The 24,058-nt window shown below is 36.2% G+C and overlaps 1 protein-coding gene across 1 annotated transcript in view; it reads right to left on the bottom strand.

Moving 5' to 3' along the window:
• Nucleotides 1-5,423: 5,423 nt before the first annotated feature.
• The window catches only part of LOC121431024 (tyrosine kinase receptor Cad96Ca-like), a 28,554-nt gene continuing 9,919 nt past the window's right edge, over nucleotides 5,424-24,058 (bottom strand). The window contains exons 3-11 of the mRNA XM_041628487.1: nucleotides 22,955-23,019; nucleotides 19,300-19,470; nucleotides 18,520-18,624; nucleotides 15,967-16,157; nucleotides 11,568-11,672; nucleotides 10,557-10,662; nucleotides 9,832-9,928; nucleotides 7,640-7,739; nucleotides 5,424-6,719 (exon numbers count right to left, since the gene is read on the bottom strand). Of these exons, the coding sequence (XP_041484421.1) occupies nucleotides 6,660-6,719; nucleotides 7,640-7,739; nucleotides 9,832-9,928; nucleotides 10,557-10,662; nucleotides 11,568-11,672; nucleotides 15,967-16,157; nucleotides 18,520-18,624; nucleotides 19,300-19,470; nucleotides 22,955-23,019 (1,000 nt within the window). The 3' untranslated portion in view covers nucleotides 5,424-6,659. The remainder of the gene's footprint in view (nucleotides 6,720-7,639; nucleotides 7,740-9,831; nucleotides 9,929-10,556; nucleotides 10,663-11,567; nucleotides 11,673-15,966; nucleotides 16,158-18,519; nucleotides 18,625-19,299; nucleotides 19,471-22,954; nucleotides 23,020-24,058) is intronic.

The raw sequence follows: 24,058 nt of genomic DNA on the forward strand, positions 1-24,058 counted from the left end.
CTGCGATCCACCAATGATCCACGTTAGAGGCAATTTGACTGTAATTATACTGAAGGCTTAATTCAGTAAGGCCGTTTTTCCTCACTTAAAGGACAAGTCCACCCCAACAAAAATTTGATTTGAATAAAAAGAGATAAATTCAACAAGCATAACACTGAAAATTTCATCAAAATCGGATGTAAAATAAGAAAGTTATGGCATTTTAAAGTTTCGCTTATTTTCAACAAAATAGTTATATGAACGAGCCAGTTACATCCAATGATGACATCACTCACTCACTATTTCTTTTGTATTTTATTATATGAAATATGAAATATTTGTATTTTCTCGTCATTGTCATGTGAAATGAAGTTTCATTCCTCCCTGAACACGTGGAATTCCATTATTTTAACATTTTGTCCTTCACGCAATGAGGTCCTAATCATCAAATTCGTAAAAATTGAAATATTGTATAATTCAAACAATAAACAACAAAAGAAATAGTGAGTGACGTCATCGACTCTCTCATTTGGATGTAACTGGCTCGTTCATATAACTATTTTGTTGAAAATAAGCGAAACTTTGAAATGTCATAACTTTCTTATTCTACATCCGATTTTGATGAAATTTTCAGCATTGTGCTTGTCTGATTTTTCTCTATTGATTTAAATCAACATTTTTCTGAGGTGGACTTGACCTTTAAGTACTCGATTTGTTTGAAAAAACCACTCTCTTATCCATGCCATATACACAATGTACGCCTGAGACCAAAAGCTTCGGTCTCTTTATGTTAAATGTTCAACTGAACTCCGTTGGCATGGTTGGCTTCACTCACCAAATACAGAGACCGGAGTTCTAGCACGATCTGTACAGGGGACTCAATGGCCATATGTTTATGTACTTAAGATAGGATAAAACGGGGAAGTGAATTTGCGTGACAGCCGAGGTAAGTCACTGTTTTTATTCCTTTTAACTTGATTTTTCTCCGTTTGGGGGCAATTAATGCCAAGAGGGAATATTTATTTGCATTTTGGTCGCAATAATTTTCAAATTTTTTGTTCATTAAAGACAAAAATTGAAGAGCCCCGGCGGGGGGGATTTTGCATTGCAAGCCCCCTAACATGCCTAATGGTGGCTGCACGATAGTGAGCCGTCTGTGTACGAGGAGAAATTTAAAAAAAATGTTTAAAAACTTGAAACAGACGGCTGCCAGCTGTTTATGTACGCCTATGCTTTCTAATGAAATCTCCAGCCCAGTGGCGCGATGAAAATCCCGGGGCATGCACGATGAGCAGTCGTCCTACTGAAGGCCTTCACAATTTACGAATGACATGTATGGTGCACGTGTCGCACGAAAGAATTTTGCACACGAAACGTAGATCTATAGCCCGTCAAAGCTTAGCAATGATAATAGAACAGATTTCTACGATTGATTCCATTGAACATAATGTACAATCAATCGAGTGAACGACTGATGGTTAACTTTTGTGTTACGGGACCCTAATGCCGCGTCCCCGAGGTATGCGAAAACTCGCATTTAATGCATGGAGGTAGACCTACTTGCAACAAACAGCAGAGGGCGCTTTATCTGATGAGTGAAAAGAAAAAAGAAATCAAATTTCATAAAGATATTAAGCATTAATTAACCGTACTTTTAGCAACACTGTGATAATAATCACTGAACCAGTACCAAAGATTCAATAAACAGAAAATTAAGCGGAAAATAAGTAAAATCTTCTGAATATCAATTCCCTACTTACTGCATTATTGGGATATATGTAAATGCACTAGTGAGTTTACGTGCAAAAGCATTTTCCCCCTTTATGTATTAAAAATTTCCATTTGACAAAAGAATGTCCCCACTACTTCCATCTTTCTCTCTCTCTCTCTCTCTCAATTTCACCCTCTTTGTCTCTCTCAGTCACACACACACGCAAAATGAGCAACGAAAATGATGTTGTTCATTCTTTCAAAAGTATTTTTTATACATATTATGCTTAGTACGTATGATAATCTTGATAATTAAAAATGAGGTTTGATATATTTGTCATGAAATGACATTAAATCCACATAAAGATGAAAATCGTGATGACAGTTAATGGCCGAATTCACAAAGGTGGTTTTGAAAATCATCGGTTGAACTCATGGTTTATGCAGATTTCCTGTAAAATTACGTTTATTTTATGGGTATATTGAGAAATGTCTAATTATGATGCGCGCTTTTGGCACAATGCTCCAATATGACGCCTGATGTCATGGTTAAGTATGCTATTTTATTAATGAGTCCAGTGTTTTGAATTAATAACTCCCTCTTCAAACAGTGAAATCATGAATAAAATAAAGTGCCACTTACCACATATACACATCATGCGAGGTATTTTTTTTTTCTTTTTCCGTGGTTGAAATTATGGTAAATTCCCCATTCCATAGCGATTCGAATATGAAAACTTTTAACAGGATTTAAGAGTGAATTTTGAGCAAATTGTAACACCCGAGAACAAACGACCTCTTTCAATAGGAAGTACTTATTTCGTGAGCACAAAATTGTAAAGAATTCTTAAAGAATCAGAGATTAAATGATATTTACTACCGGAATACCATGATCTCCTTTGGTAGTAAGTTTGATTTTCATCATGTCAAAATACGGTTAGTTAATCTCCTAGTTAAAAACGATTAGAAATTTAAGTTCATAAATGGCAAAATGGATGTATAAATCCTAATCATAATTTTGATGAGAGCCAGTCAAGTGACAAGCAGCATTTCCATATTCGAATGTTTTTTCCACGGCCGGCCGTTACAACCTGATTTAATATATCAAATCCGATTATATATCAATTACAGAACTACATTTGCATTATAGTGCATTGCTATTATTTGCATTGATCTTACAACATTATACACGATGATAGCTAGCATAGTACCACTTTTTGACTCATGATCACATGGCCTACTCTTAAGAAAACTGACAGCATAACTATAGGTGGAATATTACACAGTATGTGAGCTGAGTTAGTACAGAAATACAATAATGGTTAATAAACGCAAATATAACAAAATATTACTGTATGTTACCACTATCTTATCAGGGTTAAGTGGAAAAGCCTCTTGACTTTGAATCACAAGGTCAAGGGGTTCAATTTCCATCGTAGCACTCGCATCCTTTGGCAAGACATTTATTCACATTTGCCACTCTCCATCCAGGTGTAGTAAATAAGTATCCGATAGGTATGCTGCGATTATTGTACTGAGCGTTATACAGTGCGTCCCAGAATAAACGAAACCGAGATTTAGCGATCATTTATCATAACTTAATCATAAATAGAATAGACAAATGACCTACCAATTTAAAGCTTAGAATCTCCTCTTTCATCTGATATTACTTAGGTTATTTCTTATTCACGCATGAGTGAGCAAAAACAATTTGAAGAAAGGATACCAAAAACTCATTTGGCGGGGGTTATCTGGGTTTCAAAAAGAAAACCACATTTCTGAAAAGTTCAATATCTGCTCTTTAATTTGGTACCAAAATTACAAAAAATGGTCAAGAAAAAAAAAAGTTCTGTTCATTTGAAATAAGGCTTGTATTTCCATAATTTCATGAGATAAACGTGTTTTCACCGGTTTCCCACAGAAGCTTTCGCATGGTGAACAAAAGATTTAATGCATGGCTGATCGTCAACAAAACAGAGTGTCGAGAGAGTTTGAAAGCCATCCTGGAGAACCTCTTCATTTTATGAAATTATTGAAATTCAAGCCTTATTTCAAATGACCAGAACTTTGTTATTTCGTTACCATTTTCTGTAATTTAGGTATCAAATTAAAGAGGAGATATTGAACTTTTCACAAATGTGGTTTTCTCTTTGAAACCCAGATACCCCCGCCAAATGAGTTTTTGATATCCTTTCTTCAAATTGCATTTGCTCACTCATGCGTGAATGAGAAATAATCTAAGCAATATCAGATGAAAGAGGAGATTCTAAGCTTTAAATTGGTAGGTTATTTGTCTATTTTATTTATGATTAAGTAATGATAAATGATCGCTAAATCTCGGTTTCGTTTTTTCTGGGACGCACTGTATAAGTATTGCACTGATATCATTATTGTCAAAATTAGTATCATTATTAATGATATGAGTAAAGCCTAACACTGTCTTTCTTACAAATATGTCTACAAATAACATTATTCTTACACTAATAACATGCACAGAGTATGAAATAACAATAATATAGTACTTTTCACGATATTAACAAAATGCCTTTTATGATCAAATATCTGAAATGCCTAGTTTGTGAAGAAACTACACCTATTGTGAAATTTATGTTAGCGACAAGGTTAATAACCATTTTTAATAAGACGCCAATATCTAAAATTGTATGCTAGCTGTGCTATTTATAAAAAAACAAAAACAAATGGAACGCCTCTGGCAGTCTCGCCTGCATTACGCGATTTAATATAACAGCAGTGCTAACTTTGAAAACTACTATAAAATAATCATTCACAAAAACACAATTTATATAATGACATAATACCACGTTTATTGGCCATAAATGACATTTGAACAGTGACTTAAGACTTGTCAACTACACCCATGTCCACATTTCATTCGCTCTATCCATAAACTTTCAAAGTTATGATGGCAATTCAACAATTACCCCCTTAATGGCCTAAGTTTACTGACCTTAACTAACCTTTGACCTTGGTTTTGTAACCTGAAACTCACAGGGGATGTTCAGTGATACTTGATTACTCTTATATCCCAAGTTTTATGAAGTAGATCCATAAACTTTAAGAGTTAGGATGGTAATTCAACAAATACCCCGACACGGCCAAAGTTCATTGACCTTAAATGACCTTTGACCATGGACATGAGACCTGAAACTCGCATTTGATGTTCACTAATACTTGATTAACCTTATGTCCAAGTTTCATGAACTAGATTCATAAATTTTCAAAGTTATGATAGTAATTCAACAGATATCCCCACTTGACCAAAGTTCATGGAACCTAAAGGACCTTTGACCTTGGCCATGTGACCTGAAACTCAAGCATGATGTTTACTAATACTTTATTATTCTTATTCTCAAGTTTCATGAACTAGGTCCATATACTTTCTAAGTTATGACGTCATTTCAAAAACTTAACCTTCGGTTAAGATTTTTCAAATAATTCTCCCAACATGGTATAAGTTCATTGACCCTAAATGACCTTTGACCTTGATCATGTGACATGAAACTCTAATATGATGTTTAGTAATACTTGAATAAGCTTATGTCCAAGTTTCATGAACTAGGTGCTTATACTTTTTAAGTTATGATGTCATTTCAAAAACTTAACCTTAGGTTAAGATTTGATGTTGACGCCGCCGCCGCCGTCGGAAAAGCGGCGCCTATAGTCTCGCTCTCTCAAACAGGACCGAATGTACATTCGGATGTCACTTAGGCCTATGTAGATTGACAATGCTTATTTCACAACCACGTGCAAGTACGAATATACCCACAACCACACACACACACCCATCACCCTCACACACACACACACGTTTCCACTATGCTTGCATTATATAGAGATACACGTGCTGCTGAAATTCTTCATTCGTAGTAGGAAAACAAAATCTTACACAATGTACATGATCTAGATTCAATGTCAAAATCAAATATTGATTCTATGGGTAACTCAGTGTCGTATCTAGGACAAACGGCGCCCGGGGAAAATGCTAAATCCCCCCCCCCCTTCTTCCTTGATACGCCACTGGGATAACTATTAGAGTGGATTAGTGAATTGGTGAAACAAAGAAAATATACGAACCTAAAAACTATAAATACATGGCATAATCTAATTAATACATGAGTAGTCCGAGTACAAACCATAGGTGTTTCAAACAACGTAACATGCAATAGATTGTTCTTTTTTCCGGAACAAAATCACTCTTTGGGATTATCAGGGATTTTTTTGTATAATACTGCATACAATACTGATACAACAAAACAGAATTTCAAATTTAGTTCTTATGAAATTCTAAAAATATATTGAAATTAAAATTGAGCAAATCCATTTCGTACGGTATTTTTATTGATACAAAAGAAATAGTGGGGTGTTCATAAGCCTCCACTTATTTTTCAATTGATGGAATATTAAAATGCATGATACACGTTATCAGAGAATCTCTTTTGATAAATTCATAGGATCCTAAATCGTAGCACGAAAAATTTAAGAAAATTTAAACATTGTCATAATATGAAAACTTTTTCAACGTGACCTTACCCTTATCAATTATGGATTATAATTATATTCAGTTCTAAGGTAAATTTAGTATACCTCAATAAAAGAGCTGACTTTCATATAAAGATGAACAGCAAATTAGTCTGACTATACTAACACTATGGCAGTCTTATCAAATATGATTTTGAATTAAGTTATGATATTTTACGATTCTGAAAATAGCCACAGTGCAGTTGAATTAAAATATTGATTAATATTGTTCATTATTAAAATGATGACTTCAGACATATCAGAGTTCTGGTTGAGTTTGGTATGTTTCTGGTCGATTTTGTATGTTTGTGGTCGAAGTCACTAATGCATTGAATATTCATCAAAATATTTTGTTTGGCGCAATAAGGAGATGGTAAAATTACGAAGTGCATAACATAAATTGCCCGCCCGCGATTCGGTCAGGACTTCATTTACATATCCAGCGTAGACTCGTACAATCCGTCATCAATTTTACTGAGTGACATGTAATTCTGTGAAAAATAGCAATAACATACTCATTATTTCATAAATTGGAGTATTTTATATAATAATCACGATAGAAATTATGATAATTGAACTAGTTATATGACTGCTTAACTACTTTTATTTTAATGTCAAATAAGATGTTACAGTCATTCGGCTTTACGTTCTTTTGTGATAATAATGATAATAACAATCATAATGATGATAACAATAAAAATAACAATTAATATGATAATAATAATAATGATAATCCACTAAAACAAAAAAGGTTATAATGATAACATATATAAATTGTTAAGAGTTGAAAAAAAAAACGCTTTCAAAAAATTTAAAAAGGCATGATAGACCCATTCCCTTATATGGTTACACTTCGTAATTCCGAAACACGTAAATTGCCTATACCTCGATGTTCGTTAATCCGAAAACGTAAAAGGGTTCGTTAATCCGAACATTTGTGGCGTTATTCCGAAGGTTCGTAAGTCCGAAAACGAAATAAGGTTCGTTAATCCGAAAACGAAATAAGGTTCGTTGTTCCGAAGGTTCGTTAGTCCGAAAACGAAATAAGGTTCGTTAATCCGAAAACGAAATAAGGTTCGTTGTTCCGAAGGTTCGTTAGTCCGAAAACGAAATAAGGTTCGTTAATCATTGCGTTTTCGGATTAACGAACCTTCGGAATTACGAACCTCATCTCGTTTTAGGATTAACGAACCTTCGGAATTACGAACCTCACTGTTTTCGGACTAACGAACCATCGGAATTACGAACATCTTTTCGTTTATAGACTTACGAACCTTCAGAATTCCAAACCTTCGGAAATACGAACCTTCGGAATTACGAATGTTAGCGCCCTAATATAACAATACGTCATTTAAGAATGGATATGAACACGTGTCACAGTATAAAATATGCATCTGATTTTTTTTCTTACGTGGGCCTTTTCCAGAATCGTTTCCAGACTCTTCAGGATCAGATCAAAACTACTTCGCTTTCCAGCTTCTTTCTCCCAACAACCAGCCATTACTGCATACCTATATAATTACAAAGAGACAAATGAATTGTGGGATGAACATATGATGCTTAAGAGAAAAAAAATTACCGACATTCTTTATAAAAAAAATGTCTAGATAATAATGCTTCAGATTTTGAATAGTAGAATATAATTTTGTTAATCTCGTGCTATTTCAACTTTAACTACATAAACTGTATCATTTATGTCTGATTGCAGATCTCGTGAATTGTTACAGAAAACTGATAACTGTTAAGGTCCATAATCTGCATAGTCTTTACTGGATACAGACTCAAAAGCTTTCCTTCGAATTTTACATTTGACTTTACTTCTTTCTTTTTTTTGGTGATAACCTTTTTTAATTTTTTTTGTCAAATTTATTCATGACCTGATATTTGGGGTGATAACCTTTTTGCTTTTTTCGCTTGTCACATTTTCTAGCCGATGGTCCCTCCTTCCTTTGGGGAGAGAAATCCGCCCTTGCTAGCTTCAGAGCATTTCTGTCAAGAACTCTTCTACACCGACGCCATCCCGACTTCTTTACTGAAGGAATGCCGAGAGGAGCTGGTACCTATAATTACTAACAAATTGACTTTTTTCCAAATGGCTTTAAGGAGGTCCTATCTGTCTTCTCATCAAATATCATAAGTTGAACAGGGATGGTTTAAAAACTACCAACCAATTGTGAGTCTTAAGTTTCTGGGAAACGCAGTAGAAACTGCAGCAGTTACTCATCTACAGGGCTACCCTTCTGAAAAGCTGCCTCCTTGCAAGGAGTCTATTGGTCTAAATGCATTTCTACAGCATGTGAGGCATCACTTTCCAATGATGTGCTTTGACATAGGTCATGAAGTAAATCTTGTTCTTTTGGACTATTCATCAGTTCATTTTACAAATCGCCATGACAGCATCTTCCACGGAATGTCGCATTGTTTTTTTTTATCCAAGCTCATGAATTTGACTGAATTTGAACACTTCCAACAGTTTCGACTCTGTATTTATAAATTGTGAACACACATTGACAAAGGTCATCTTTAAAAAAAAATGTAGTAGATTTCACGGTACACCATGTATGTATCTTTTTTGGCAAGTGTTGGTCCTTAAAAGGACCACTCAATCTCGACGTCTCGAAAAGAGTATTCTTGTCGTCTTCAGGAGAATGAGCAAAGTTTGTAAAAGCGGGCCTTGTAGGGTACATGTCTTTGATTGGCTGGACAAATCACATGACATCCACATTTGCGGAAGTGGGTGGCAACACACAAAAGTGGGTGAGCAAAAGGTCATCTTATGCACGGACCCATGGTGTGCCACAAGGGTCTGTCATCGGAGCGTTGGTATTCACCATGATTTATACATCATATTCAGAATTTTTCCGATTCTCAGGTCTTGTGCAAAATGTCTTATGTTGAGGATGTAGAAATTATTCATGTCAACACTGGAAGAAATATTGGTGTTTTATTTGATAATCAGTTTACAATGCACAATTATATCAATTATTTATATTCTGCATCATATACATTGCTTATTCAGGTAATTCAAGACTCGGCTGCTAGGATTTTTACCAGAACAAAACAGATACAAAACTGTACCATCTGTATATTAGAAAATCCTTCCATTGGTTTTCGGTGAGATCACGTATGGTCTTACTACACTCATTTCAGCGTTTTCATGAACAGAAACGATCAAAGTTACTTGTGAAATATGAACCTGTTTTAAATCTAAGATCATTCCAGGACCTAACGGAATATCGTACCATTCTGAAAACAATATTTCGCGGCAAACGAGGATTTGCATATACAGCGTCGGAACTGGCATCCTTCACAATTCAAGGTAAATTGTTATAGTTGGGCAATTCAAATCTGCGTTGAAAACAAATCTATTTAACTGATGATAATTTGACATTTTCAGCACCTTTCTCTGATCTTTTCGTCTTGATTTTCCTGATATGCAATAATACCCTTTTATAGAATGCGCTATATAAAACAGTTCTTTATCATGATTGTTATTATTTACAAATTATCCAATATTACTATCGCACGATATAAACAGGTAATGTCAGACAGAATTGCAAACAATAAAAACTAAAATGAAGAATATTGTGGTAAAATAATTACACTTCTTGTCCACAGTGATGAGGGCGTGGCATCTGGTAACCATCGATAACTTTCATCTGGACCATGTCAAATGTCATTTTAGGATAAGGTCTGGATCCTGTGAGAATAAATGTATTGTACTTATCCGTTCACTCTCTATTTCAACTATTAAGATAATGACGATAATAGTGCTTAGTATCAGTACAAATATAATGAAAGTTGAGTTGTTGTTATTCTTCTACTAATAGTGTTACTCGTAAATATAAACATGATAAGGTTACAAGTTGTTATACTCTTTTCCTACACTGTAAGAAAATATTGGGTAAATTTTAAACCAGAACGAGGGTAATTGTGTCAAACCAATTTGGGGCAGCATTTTACCCAATACGTGAAACATATTGTCAGTAAGGGTAGAAAATAAGCAGCAATTACTTTAGAATTGGCAAACCTTTCCATCACACTTGATAAATAAAATTGCCCAAAAGAAATGTCGTGTTCGTTGGACACATAATTACCCTTCTGGAGCATTTTTACCCAATATTTTTTAGAGTGTACTGTTTCTGTTGCTGCCACTTCTACAATAATTACTACTGTTATTATTACACTACGCCTATATCTTTCAACATGTTCAATACAAATTGAAACTTCGTGTATCTCTGCTTTATCATTGGAGATGAAGGTAAACTTCAGAAGGTTATACACAATATTCCAAATATTTCGTTTATTTTGCTTTTGTTTTTGTTTACCTAATGTTACAATTTCCCACAAGACGATTCCAAAAGACCAAATGTCTCCTTCAGTCGATTGTCCACCCGTTGCCATGGTTTCAGGGCAACTCCATCTTGTTAGTTTCTAGGAATGTGGAAAATAAAGAGAAAACCAAAATGTATTCATTAAGTCCATCCTGAAATCAACCTAGTTTGTATTAAAGAAAAATTAAGAAACCGTAAGAAAGTTTATTGCTGAAATAAATGTACCAAATTTTAAGAAAGCGATTTTCTTTTATGATTTGTGTTTGTAACGTGACATGCAAATTTAAGATCTTTCCTTACAAAATGCGTCATCTAATATAAAAGATCATGATAAATTTACATTTTATATGGCGTATTAGGATATAACATTATATTTCTCACAAAAAAACTTGTGTGAATTAGAATGAGTAAGATTATTATCCACGGATAAACATTTTTAATTTTCAAGGGGAAAAGGCACTTTATAGATGTTGCATCATGGTCATTGGCTCATATGACGACACAGGTTAAAAAGTTTGAAAATCAATTATTCTAAAAAGGATTTTGCTTTCCTTTCTTAACATTCAATGCTCCGCCTTTCTGGAATAAACTTTATTTCCATATCCATCAATCAGTTAACGTTTCGTGATAGAACATTACTATTAGTTGTCTTGACTGAAGGTAATTAGAGATACTTGAATTTTTCGGTTAACATAAGTTATCAGAATAGTCCAACTTCACATGATCTAAATTCTTTTCGTCTACAACCATTTTGTCTATTATCAATTTCGTCTAATTCCCACTTGGTTTACTATATAATTCTTCTAATGATCAATTCGGTTAGAGCAATTTTTTGTTATTCCAATCTGAAGATTAGAGCAATACAAGGGGTTTAAGACCAAGAGTTATACCATTCAAGATAACCATGTCATTAAATGAATAAGTAGTAGGGCTTAAATGCTATCTCAACTTCAAAAGTGTGATGAACTGTACGAACAGATTATCATTACAACTCGGAATACCCACAACTTTGTCCCTAAATAGCGATGTAGATAGTCCATAATCCGATATCTTGCACAGCTTTTCATCTGCCAGTAGCACATTGTGAGCACAGAGAGCTCCATGGGTGATCTGTACAACGAATCACAATACATAATCCTTTACATATGAAATGAGAGGAATTTACAAATTTAAATGACAGTGTATCTATACACTTATGTGCCATGGCTAATGACAGAGATTGATATATCTACGGGCAAACCATAAAAAATAATGGTGGAAGGTTGCGCAGCAACATGTCAGAAATTAATACCTTATTTTTTGTGAATTCCTAGCGACTTGTTGCGCGATTTTCCACTGTCACTTTTCAGGTTTACCGTACAAATAGGGGTTTTACATTATTTTAAATGATAATGAGAGCGGTGTTGGCTCAGTCGGTAACGCGTCTGCCCGTCGAACCGAAGATCGTGGGTTCGAGACAACCCCGGGCGGATGACTGAAGCCAGTGCGTTGTGTGTAAACGTCTCTCTCCCATGTTTCATAGATGCAGGCTATGTTACAATGGAAGACACTCCGTCCCTCGGATAGGACGTTAAATGAAGGCCCCGTGTAGAGGAGAGTCACCACCTTTGCACGTTAAGAACCCACTGCACTATTCGTATAAGAGTAGGGGGGAAACCCCGGTGTAGTGGTCCACCTGCATCCCCCCCCCCCAATCAGTTATATCGGGAGGAGAGACCTGCGGGTCATAGTGATTCAGTTCGCTTTTCGCCTCCCAGGCACAGGTGACGCCAAACAATAATAATAATTATTAAAATTACATTAATAAGAGCAATAAATCATAATAACAATGATAATTCTATTAATTATAACAATAACTAATGATTTTTCTTCTCGGGTCACTACATAAATCCTATTCAGTGGATGGAACGAGATCTAGCTCCGGGGTTAAAAGACTCCAGATCTTTGGCAGTGTATGGCTCTGGTAGGAGAGGGCAAACCAAAAGGTGCCACATCGTCTGATTCTCCCAAGCAGTCACAGATAGTGTCTCCATCCCTGATGTAGCCTCATTTCTGCATAATGACTTTGCACGTTCCTGTTCCAGCCCGTACGCGATTAAGACAGCCAAGTTGTTGGTACCTCACTTGACACCGGGGGAGGTGATTCACTACGTCCATAAGAGAGCTTGTGCGTCACAATAATAACAATTATAATAATAACATGTTTATATAGCGCATATCACTGCCAAATGCGTCCCTATGCGCTTAATTGGATATTATTACCCTGGCTTTAGCCTCGCAGCCTTTTACAGCACGATTGCATTTCAAGGAATAAATTCCTGCTAGGTATCCTTTTACCTCACCTGGGTCGAGTGCAGCACAATGTAGATGAATTTCTTGCCGAAGGAAATTACGCCATGGCTGGGATTCGAACCCACGACCCTCTGTTTCAAAGTCCGAAGACTAATCCACTGGGCCACAACGCTCCACCCTCACAGGCTGAAGGTAGTTGCTATATAGGGTGATCATTCGACGGTGTGCAGAGCGATCAATTGATTCAGTCGAGTGAAGGAAGCTGTGTCTTGGTATGCTTGAGTTTCTTTTGGCTGGGTTTAGTTGAAGAGTGGATGACGAGGATCATCTTCTTCCTTGGTCCCCTCCCACTCTACTGATACACCCCTCCTGATGTATGGATGGGCAATACCACACAGTAGGTAAAGATCATCTACTATTATTGGTCGCAGACATCCGGTAATTGCTAGACAAGCAGCATTCAGGACTGGGTCAACTTTTGCAGCATGGGATGGCCTACACCAGACAGGAGCTGCGTACTCAGAAGTTGAGTAGCATAGAGCAAGAGCAGTCGTGAGAAGGCTTTCCATCTCTTGTTGGAAACCTTCAGTTCTATAGTCAGGTTTTTGTCTGTCTCGGCAAAATGCCCGCTGTACGTAGGACAGCGGTCTATGACGACGAGTGCGTCAACATTTTTTTATATAGCTGCACTTGACCCTCAGCTGATGGTCTGCATCTCTGTAGAAGACACTGAGTTGGGGTTTTCTCTGAATTCACCCGGAGATGATTGTTGCACATTAAGGGGTCAGCCCTGCCATAGCAACGTTGAATGCTTTTTCTACCTCGTCAAAAGACTGCTTCTGCGAAGTTATGAAGAGGTTATTAGCGTGCAGGTATCCCTACTACTTGGGTGGACTGGTCGGTCGTTCGCGGAAGGCCCTGTTTTCTGCCGTCTTCTGCTGCTAGAACCACGATATCTACCAGGAACCACCGGCTTTAAAGCATCTTTTGGATCGGCTGTGTCAACTTGACGTCCTTTGCCATCTCAAAGACTTTACTCATGATTATCCTATGATTCTCGATGTCAACAAAGACTGGTCTAGTTATCAGTCTTTTCTCGACGGCACTTTGAATGAACTATGTCATATTCACCAGTTGAATACAGGACGTTTCTGGACTATAAATCCTCCCTGTTCCGTATCAAAAGGAGCTCATCAACAAAGGGAGCAATCCCGAAGGGGCCACTTTCATTGACGAGTGGAAACCATGCGCGACCAGGGGTCTCGAAAAGGACCCTAAACACGTATTTTCAATATTCTGAAAATGCACCCCTTAACAAGTATTGGCGCGCGAAACCCTACCATTAGCAAGTATTGGAAATACAACGATACTATTGGCAAGTATTCGCTGGATTGAACCCTTAAAGAAGTACAGCGATATTTCAATTATTATGTCACGGATGTCGGTCGTTGGCTCTACCTTTACCCCGTGACCTTTACCTGCATCATTGGGTTTAGTACAGCCCCACCTCCTACACCTCGCGCAAATCATTCTCTAAACACGTGGTGTTCCCTCTTGGTGCAAATAGTTCATGTTTTATTAAAAAAAATAGTCTTGATTTTTTATACCCTTGCAAATTTGACCCTGAACACGTAGCCTTCCTAGCGAAAATAGAGACATTTTTTCATTATTTTAGTGTTTTTTGCACCCTTATTACGTTACGTACGTAACGTGTCCTATCTTGAAAAGCGACATCCTTTTTACGTGTTTCTTGGGCGCGCATGGCATTCACTAGTCAATGGAAGTGCCCCCCCCCCCCCCCCCGGAGCAATGCCCTAGGATTGAAGCCTTTCAAAGAGCTTGTAGATGGGTCTGTACCTTTTTGGGATGGCTGGGTCTTTGTCTGGTTTGAGTAAGGCAACTGCCCTCTATTTCCTCAGAGAGTGGTTTTGTATAACAAACAGCCACTGAAGTGCACCAGATACAAGATGATTTTTCAGCAGCAGATTTTTCAGCAGCATTACAAACTTGTGCTGTAATGGGTAGGGACTACATGGAGGTCCTGAATATAATGTATCCAGATCTAAAGCAGTTGCTTAGTTGTTTACACGTCATGATTAAAAAACTTCACGGAATATTCAATTTTCATGTTCAATTATATACGATATAGGCCTAAAAACATGTTAGCTTGCGCTTTCCGCTAACATGAATTATATTTACACATCATGAGATTATTGTTTGTAAGAATTTTGTAAGAATAAAGCAAAAATGTAGGCCTACTTTAAACTTCAGTCATTATCTATGACTAGCCCCTTAAAAAAATCAACGAATATCAGAATATGGCTGCTGATCTGAAAGAAAAATATGAATGGAAATATTTTTTTTTATCCCCTCCTATTTATAAAAACCAGCTCTGCACTTAGGAATGACGAAAGACAATGTGAATGAGAAGAATGAGGATCACTACCATCATGTCCATGACGCATGGTTGTCGGACGTCGGTACAGATATATATCAGTAATCGATGGCCTCCAAACCCTTCACACTGGAAAAGTCCAAACGACGCCCCTGCGAACAACCTCCATTCCCTTAAAGAAGAATTCCAACAATAATCAGTAATTTCCCTCTCATCGCTCAGCAAACATTGACGTCCACATCGTAATATGTACCCATTTAACACATGGATGGAAACGTCTTTCCAAAAGACACAATGAAACCGATTGGAACACATGGCCTTACAAGTGGATGGTCAGAACCCTTACACCTCATCGCCATTCGTAGTATACTTTGGCAAAATAAAGTCGGTGCATGCCCCTTGAAGCCGGCGATCTAATAATCATATGATTAGAAGCCGCTATTTTTACGAGAATCTTGTAAAAGCGACCAGAATAGAATTTGGTCTACCAAGAACCATAACTTGAATCATGACATTGGACGTCAGGTGCTCTCAGCCAGTAAAATGTATCATTATACCAAGGTTTTCATTTTTTATCATTATATTTCATCTGTTTATATCCACCTCCCCCCCCCCAAAAAAAAAAAAAGAAGTACTCTTCCAATAATCGTAAGTTGCCTGACGTTGTCTTCGGTAAATATGGCATGCAAAGTCTAGCTGTCGTATGAAATAATTTACCTTTTTGGACACGAGAAACTCCATCCCCTTTGCAACCTGCCAGGCCATGTTCAATAGCCTACCTTCATCATCATCATTGAGACGTTCACTCTTTGGTTTTAGATTTTTGTACGTTGGCTGAGAATGTCCCCGTTTGGCTTGCAGATAGGTGAGTAGTGTACCACCAGAAACAAACTCGTACAGAATGCTTCCTGTACATGACGACAACAAATTACATGACAGTCACAGTGATCATGGAAACATTTCAGGGCCCCCGTCTTACAAAGAATTCCGATTGATCCAATCAATCGTAACTCTATGGAAATCCATGGATCAGTTTCATTTTTTTCTTCTACAGGAAAGTTGCACAATGTCCTTTGTACACATAAAGAAGCAAAATGGATTTTCAAGGAAACAATGAATGCATGAAAATACATCATAGTTAGAAAATATTTTGAACAAACATGCATTATAGATGTTGACGCTGCTTGCCGTCCATAGTTGTGATTGATCAGATCAATCGCAACTCTTTATGACGGGGTTCAGAATGATATAAGTACATTGAAACAGGATGATAGAAAGATGTTAATATCGTTGATTATGTTGTAAATGTTTATTGAAAGAACCATATTTATAAAGAATAACGACTACTAGTATACCATTGATCAGAAATAGTAGCAATTAAGTATTGAACCCTATGAAAAATGTCCCTTTCTCTCGTATTATGATGAGAAGGTCTCATACTCACGACCTATTTTAAGGTGTCAACCCGCTTCTTTGACTATAAACAGTAGATTTCTCCTGGTATTACGAATATCAACCCTTATCATGTGCTTATGGTAATGATCATACTAAATACAGCATGATGCTACACTGATTCCAACAAATCCGACTCCAAAGCGACCAATGGGAGGCCTATATCATTGGTAATATATACGTAATTGTTCCTTTTTATTACATGTACACACTGAATACTATTTAGCCATGTATTGAAACAAAGGATACCCTAGCCTTACAAGCCCTGCTTTTTTAGGGGTTCTCCTTGTCTTTCTCTCAATACGTAATTAGTTATTTGCTGTGTTTCTTTTTTTCTCTCTCTGTAACAATGATTTATGGTTAATTGGTTTTCATTTGTAGAATGTGAAATCACACTTGTAAGATAAAATGTATGTGCAGAAAGAAAGACGAATAAATATCTTATCGATATCTTATCATTAAATCATATGTTGTTAAAAGATGTAAAATGTATGAATTTTAATTTGTTAATTTTACCAGTTTGACATTAGCTACAGTTGCTCTTTAATCTCATACGGCTTTTCTGAGACGAATAATGATAAAGAAACTTAAGGAATCCGTAATAAAAATGAGATGATCATTGATAAAATTTGTATTTCTGTTAAAACATTGGATTCACATGTATACATGATCAAACTAATTTCCTCCTCAAAATAAGATGAACAAAAATTAACAAATGCTATATTTGAAGCCATCCTGCTGAATGGATCATTTGTAAAACAGTGTTCCAGAGAGATAGGACTCAACATGCTGAACATGTTGAAGGTTTCAGTTTGAATGTTTTTTTCCTACTATGAATAGCGGTCATTTTCCGGGGGGATAGTCAAATATGAATATTGCTGGACACAAGCGTGACCAAAAAACGCGTTTAAATAGGTATTTTTGTAGTTTTTGGACGCGGGCCGCACTTGCAGTCGTTGAGGGTATCAAAAACAGAAAAAGTTGTTTTTAAAGACTGTTTAATAGTCAATTGCGTGGTCAACCGTATTGATGGTATTTTTCCCTCAAGCCTTTTTTTACACTAGCCAAACATGTTTAGGTTATGTTTTTTTCTCAAGCTTTTCCCCCGCCGGGGCTTTTTCCTCCTCGTTTCTGAAAAGTGTTCGGGTTCTTCTTGATTTATACAAAACTTGTTTAGGGGTCATATTCTGGCGACATGTTTAGGGGCCAAAATGTGTAAATAAAGCACTCGAAAATTTGTTTAGGGGGTTATCATGCACACCGAGAAAAACTCGTTTACGGGTGTTTGGAAATAATTTGGTCTCGCATGTGTACAGCAATATATTTGATCTACCCCCTCCCGGGTCATCAGCAACAGTCAATTTTACTACTGGGTGGATCCTTCTAGAAATGTGTTGAATGTTCTATTCAACATCGTTTCGGCTCATCTTATCTAACCTCTTGACAGTTTCTGTTAATGCATGGTGATCTAAGTTCAGATTACATGATTTTTTAATTGAGGAGACCAATCAGAAGGCCTACGGATTTCATGCTCCGTTTATTTCATGTATCGTTTGTTGAAAGGTGTGGATGTGCCGTGGTCGAGTGATCTAGGCACCGAACAAGACACATGAAAGACCGAGGTTCGATCCCCAGCCACGACACCAATACCTGGGAGCAAATATATATATATATATATATATATATATATATATAGTTGACACACATGCTCAGACTCTCAGAGAGTAAGTGGAAGTGAATGGTGACACTGATCTGTTTTAAAATGTTTTCAACGTGTCTGAGGATACTGACATATACTTACTAAAGATTGTGTGTTACCTTTTTCTGGACAATATCCTAGGCATTTTACAACATTTAGTTGATCCGACAGCTCATAGAGTACCCGGATAGCTTGAAGAAAGTCACCCGATTTGGCCACTTGATCTGAGGGACGAAACGGCATTTTAAATTATTTTGAAAAGCAAGAATGTGGTGTAGAATATTTGAAGAATGTTATCAGTGTACATGTTGAAGCGTTCGATTAGAAGTGTCAATCGCTAAGAAGATTGAGAAAGTTGTATTGTAAATTTGTAGTTATGAATACCTCCTGAAAATTTCCATAGAAAATGTTTATCATGTGTGTGGAAATACGAGTTTAGATGAGGCCAACATGTGCATGATGTACATGTATTGTTGAAAGAAAGTGACCCTCGAATCGTCAAAATATTCCAGGATATACAGCAAAATGCAATTCTGTGGCATCAGTGGACCACCGATCACCCCATCCCCCCCCCCCCTCCTTAAAAAAAATTACTTGCACTCTAGCCAATTCATAACATCTATTTCTGATGCTACTTGAAACAACAATACCTACACTCTTTAAAGTAGATCAATTTTAATGAGCTGTCTGCAGTTCTTTAGCGATATATGAAGGAATCAAACTTAAACTATTTCAAGTGGAATCAATTCAGTAACTCTGCAGTTTAAACTAGGGTGATCAAATATGTTAATGATAAATCGACATTTCGTAAGTTTAATCGTAAAACTCGTCTATATCACTAATGTCCATTCTATACTAGTATATTTATAAATGGCATTTGTTTTGAGGAACGAACTAACCTGAAACCAACCTGACAGCAACATCTTTATGGAAGTGACTAACATTGAGACCTCCCTTCCATACCTCTCCAAAGTCACCTCGACCAATCGAACTGAGTCTTGCAAAAAGCGTTAAGTCTTCAGAACCGATGATAGGTGTTCCAGATGAACCGATTTTCAGGGCTGTGTATGCTATTTATAAATAAGAAGAATTGAGTTCGTCTCTACATACTTTGTTTCTCTTTTATCGTCACTGTCATACGTGTTTCCAACATCATAAAATTTCCCCTTAAGAGGGGTACGGCAGGCTAAAATGATATGACTTGAAGAGATAAAATCGTGAAGACTGTTTTAAGATGGCAAAGTTTGCAATGAAGTTGTGAAACTTCACGGCCAAAATTGCAAATTTCGCTACCAACAACTGAAAAATTTGCAACGAAGATCGCTTACTTCTGAAGTAGAATTGTGATCGACCGTACTTTAGAGCCACCCCAATACAATACAGGAATGTTACATGATACGAAGGACAGCTGTAATAAAGGTGCAAGTTGCTCATCATATTATTTTTATTAATAATATCTGGAGGCATCTTTCACATAGAGGATAGGTCTTTTTGCATGGCATGTACGTAGGATCGATACCCAATCGTAAGTTAACACTAACAGGACTGGGGCCACGATGCCCCCCCCCCTCGACGCTTCGCGTGATATTTCAAACGCAAAAAGATACCCCCTTAAAAATCATGTCTCTTTTTGTTTAAGTCTCACGCAACTTTTGAAACATACGGGTTTAGCATCGCGACGCCACGTGACTTTTTACGAGACAATGTCGTGCTCAATTTTAAACTTTGTGTACAAATGGGTGATGAAATTCATAAAAGAGTTATTACTTTTCTTTCTAATTGGTCTGCTGAATTAATTCAGGGTTTATTTCAGTTGTTAAATGGTCTGTAATAAGTTCCATTAAAAAATAATGACAAAAGATGAAAAACAAATAAATACGTAAGGAATTAGACTTCCGCAATTTTATTTTGTGGAAACCTCTGAATTAGATCACAAAGAAAATCTGAAGTGAAATTAGGTGTTAAATAAGCAAATAATGTTTTTTATGAATAAATTTGCATATTTTATTCATTAAAGAATAATTATTTTTCATGATCTTTTAATACTGCATTGTAGTTAACGTTATAGAGAAATTGCGTGCCAAATCTAGGCGCGAACCGCGGCGGCCGAGATCAGAAGGGGGGTATTATGCCCCCTCACCAGTCCTCAGGGTTAAGGTCATATTTCAGTTGTGCATTTCCACTGCTGCATATCTTATACATGTTATATACATGATACTTATTCATGGACTATTATAGAGTGCGTATCAAAAAAAGGTTTACATTTAGAAAAATCCTGTAAAATTATACATTGGTAATATCCTGGTGATTTTTCCACATTTTAACATTGGTACAGATCCATAAAAGCAAATGACGATATAACTGTCGAAAAATATTTCCGCTTGAGTGAGCACCACTTACTTTTTAAAAGTTAGGGGAAAATGATTTGCGCAGAACTTTGAAATAATTATGAAAATAAAAGTAGACGTTAATCATGAAGAACACGAGGAACTTAGCTAGTAAAATTGATTTGGAGATATCTTTTACCATTTTAACTTGTTTCCTTGCTCAAAAACACTTTGAAGAGTGCATTACACCCCACCCCGCTACCCAACACACCGAGGCCATCGTGACGATATTTGCTTTACACTGAGCTGTAATTTTCATGAAATGGCTTGGGCTTGATTTTCATTCTGTTAATCATTTTCAAGCTTAAAAAAGTGTGGAGAAACAGGTATTAAATGAAAATGAAATGTAAACCCACTTTAAATGATAAAAACTTAGTGAAAACATGCTGGAGATGTCTGATATAAACTTTTGTTCAGATTCAGTTATGTCCTCAGATCCAGCTGGCACAAAAAGGGTAAAGGTTGTGCTTATTAAGTGTTGAAATTTCGGTTTGGGTGGCAAAATTGTAACAAAATGCTTAAATGAATTCTTTTCATTTCAATTGACTAAAAGTGCAACGGAAATGTTTCGCAGGGTAAGTTTGATTTCGCCCTTCCCCCTTACCACAATGCGCAAACAGATTTCTGCGAGCTTTACATGGACATGGACAGTGCTCACTCAAGTGTAACATTCTGTCAAAACTTTTAGTTCCATTGGAAAGATGAAACAAAAACCCAAAATGTAATATGTTAAAAATTACCCACATGTTGTATATTTTTCAATTCCCAAAGCTTTTTCAAAGTGTAAACTTTTTTTGATAGGCACTGTATGTACATATATAAATACATACACTTATGTATATGAAGTGTATATATATATCATATATATATATAATTGTGATGAGCAAGGACCTAAACATTGCGTGGGTGCTTCAGTGAGTAATATATTGGCGAAGAAGCTAAAAAAGCATTGAAGCGGGAGACGTAGCCTGGATTTCTTCAACTTTTATTAATACAAGCTTTCGGCCATTTAGTTCGGCCTTCTTCAGGTATCTGAAGATGTAAAAGACATAATGGCTTTACATGTAATATGCATATATTTGGATTAATTTACTAAATAGAGGTATATCTTAAAAGAAGATGTTTTACATTAAACATTACCGATGTAAAACATCTTCTTTTAAGATATACCTCTATTTAGTAAATTAATTCAAAAATATGCATATTACATGTAAAGCCATTATGTCTTTTACATCTTCAGATATACCTGAAGAAGGCCGAACTAAATGGCCGAAAGCTTGTATTAATAAAAGTTGAAGAAATCAAGGCTACGTCTCCCGCTCCAATGCTTTTTCAGCTTCTTCGCCAATATATATATATATATATATATATGTGTGTGTGTGTGTGTGTGTGTGTGTGTGAGGGTGTGTGTGCGTATGTATATATATATATATGTGTGTGTGTGTTTGTGTGTGTGTACATATATGTGTGTGTGTGTGTGTGTATAGATAGATAGATAGATAGGTACATGTAGATAGATAGATAGATAAATAGTTAGATAGATAGATATGTAAGTGTCATATGTATGTAAGTATCATGTTTATTACACTATAACGTGTATGTAAATGTAGATGTATACGCAAGGCCTATTCACAAACAACAGGAAATGCTTTATTGATATTACAGACTGTAAATTTAACTAGAGCTGCTTTCTCCGAGTTTACTTTCGGTTGAGTTGCGGAAGGATTGAACGATATGTTGGTCGGATTTAATCTTCTTTTTACAATTCTTTGAAGAATCATGTGAAAGAAGTTACCAGCCGACCAGTCATCCGAACTCAAAGAGAGCAGCGCCAGTCAAATTTACAAATTGAGCATATTGAGTAACATCAATAAACAATTTTTCTGTTGTTTGTGAATAGGCCTTATATATTCATCTTTACTTGAAACATGGCCTCAGGTTTCCTGATTTGATTCTCACGACATAGGAATAATTAAGCCTATAATGAGAATCAAAAAAGGAAAAGGGATTAGTCTTGGTTTTTTTCGTTCCTTGGAAAATGTGTTATTATTCAGTTTTTGTTTTGTCTGCTTGTTAATGCATATACAATATTCATTAAGGCCAATAACAATAACCCCCTTAACTTTACAGATTGTTTATCAATTGAAACTGATCGTTTGTTTCTTACCAGCTCCGCTGTCAATAGTTTCGTAGGTTACGGTACAGCTTTGCTGGGCCAAATTCTGTTCTCTCCTGACAAGAAATTAAAAAAACGAAAATTTTATTGACAAATTTATATCTATCAAAAGTTTAAGCCTCTATTCAATAAAGCTTTTCGATATCCGTATTTTCAGTTTACTTGGCCAATGTCAAAAGTTATTTGAATGTCACTAGTATCGACTTCAGATTTGAGGTTTCAATATCAATTTTTCTTTATTTTAACTCCTTAGTCATTTAAACTTGGATATGATGGTTATTAGGTATAGGCCTAGTCAATACATGGGGGCATATTCTTAGTTCAAAGGGTGAATGCCTAGATCAACTATAAGATACAACTCTTTGTTTTGTTCATTTTTAAGCATTTAATCAGATAAAATTCATTTTATGTGAGATATACACAACAAAAAAGTAAGTGTCCCCTTAATCAAATAACTTTTGAACGGAATTATTTTGAGATATGACATTTCGTAGGTGGTTTTCTACACTCATTAAAGAATTCCTGGGGGGAAATGAGATTGATCGATTGAGTCATGCATGAGTAATTAAAGATTGAATTAAAAATGACCATTTTTGAAAGTCACAAGAGTCGTTTTTCGGATTGTGCAAATACGAAGTTGGGCAAATGTTGTCTTTAGGTGCATTTTATGGTGTTATGCTGTTTTACTATCAATCATTTAACCACTCCACACACAATTGTGATATCGTATGTTCAAGGTTGAGTGAACTCAATGTATTGCAGGGGCCGAGGAAGCGGGGGACTTCAGTTCCCCCCCCCCCCACTTTTTTTTCCAAAAGCATGTACAAAAATGGAAAAAGGACCATATGATTGTGATTGTGACGTATCATCATAGGGTTAACGCTAGTATCCTCTCGACTTGTTAGATCATGTTAAAATTTTGAGATGTTGGTGGCTCCCCCGATTATAGGCCCCTCCCCCATTTTTAATTTCTGGATCCACCACTGATTTGTCCATAAATTAAACAGAACATGACTAATTTTTAGGAAAAGAATACATTCATGCAATATAAAAAGTATTCGTTCCTAAGTTTTCGAATGTGCTCGCTCAACCATG

The sequence above is a fragment of the Lytechinus variegatus genome, chromosome 17, assembly GCF_018143015.1.
Source record: "Lytechinus variegatus isolate NC3 chromosome 17, Lvar_3.0, whole genome shotgun sequence".
Classification (NCBI taxonomy): Eukaryota; Metazoa; Echinodermata; class Echinoidea; order Temnopleuroida; family Toxopneustidae; genus Lytechinus; species Lytechinus variegatus.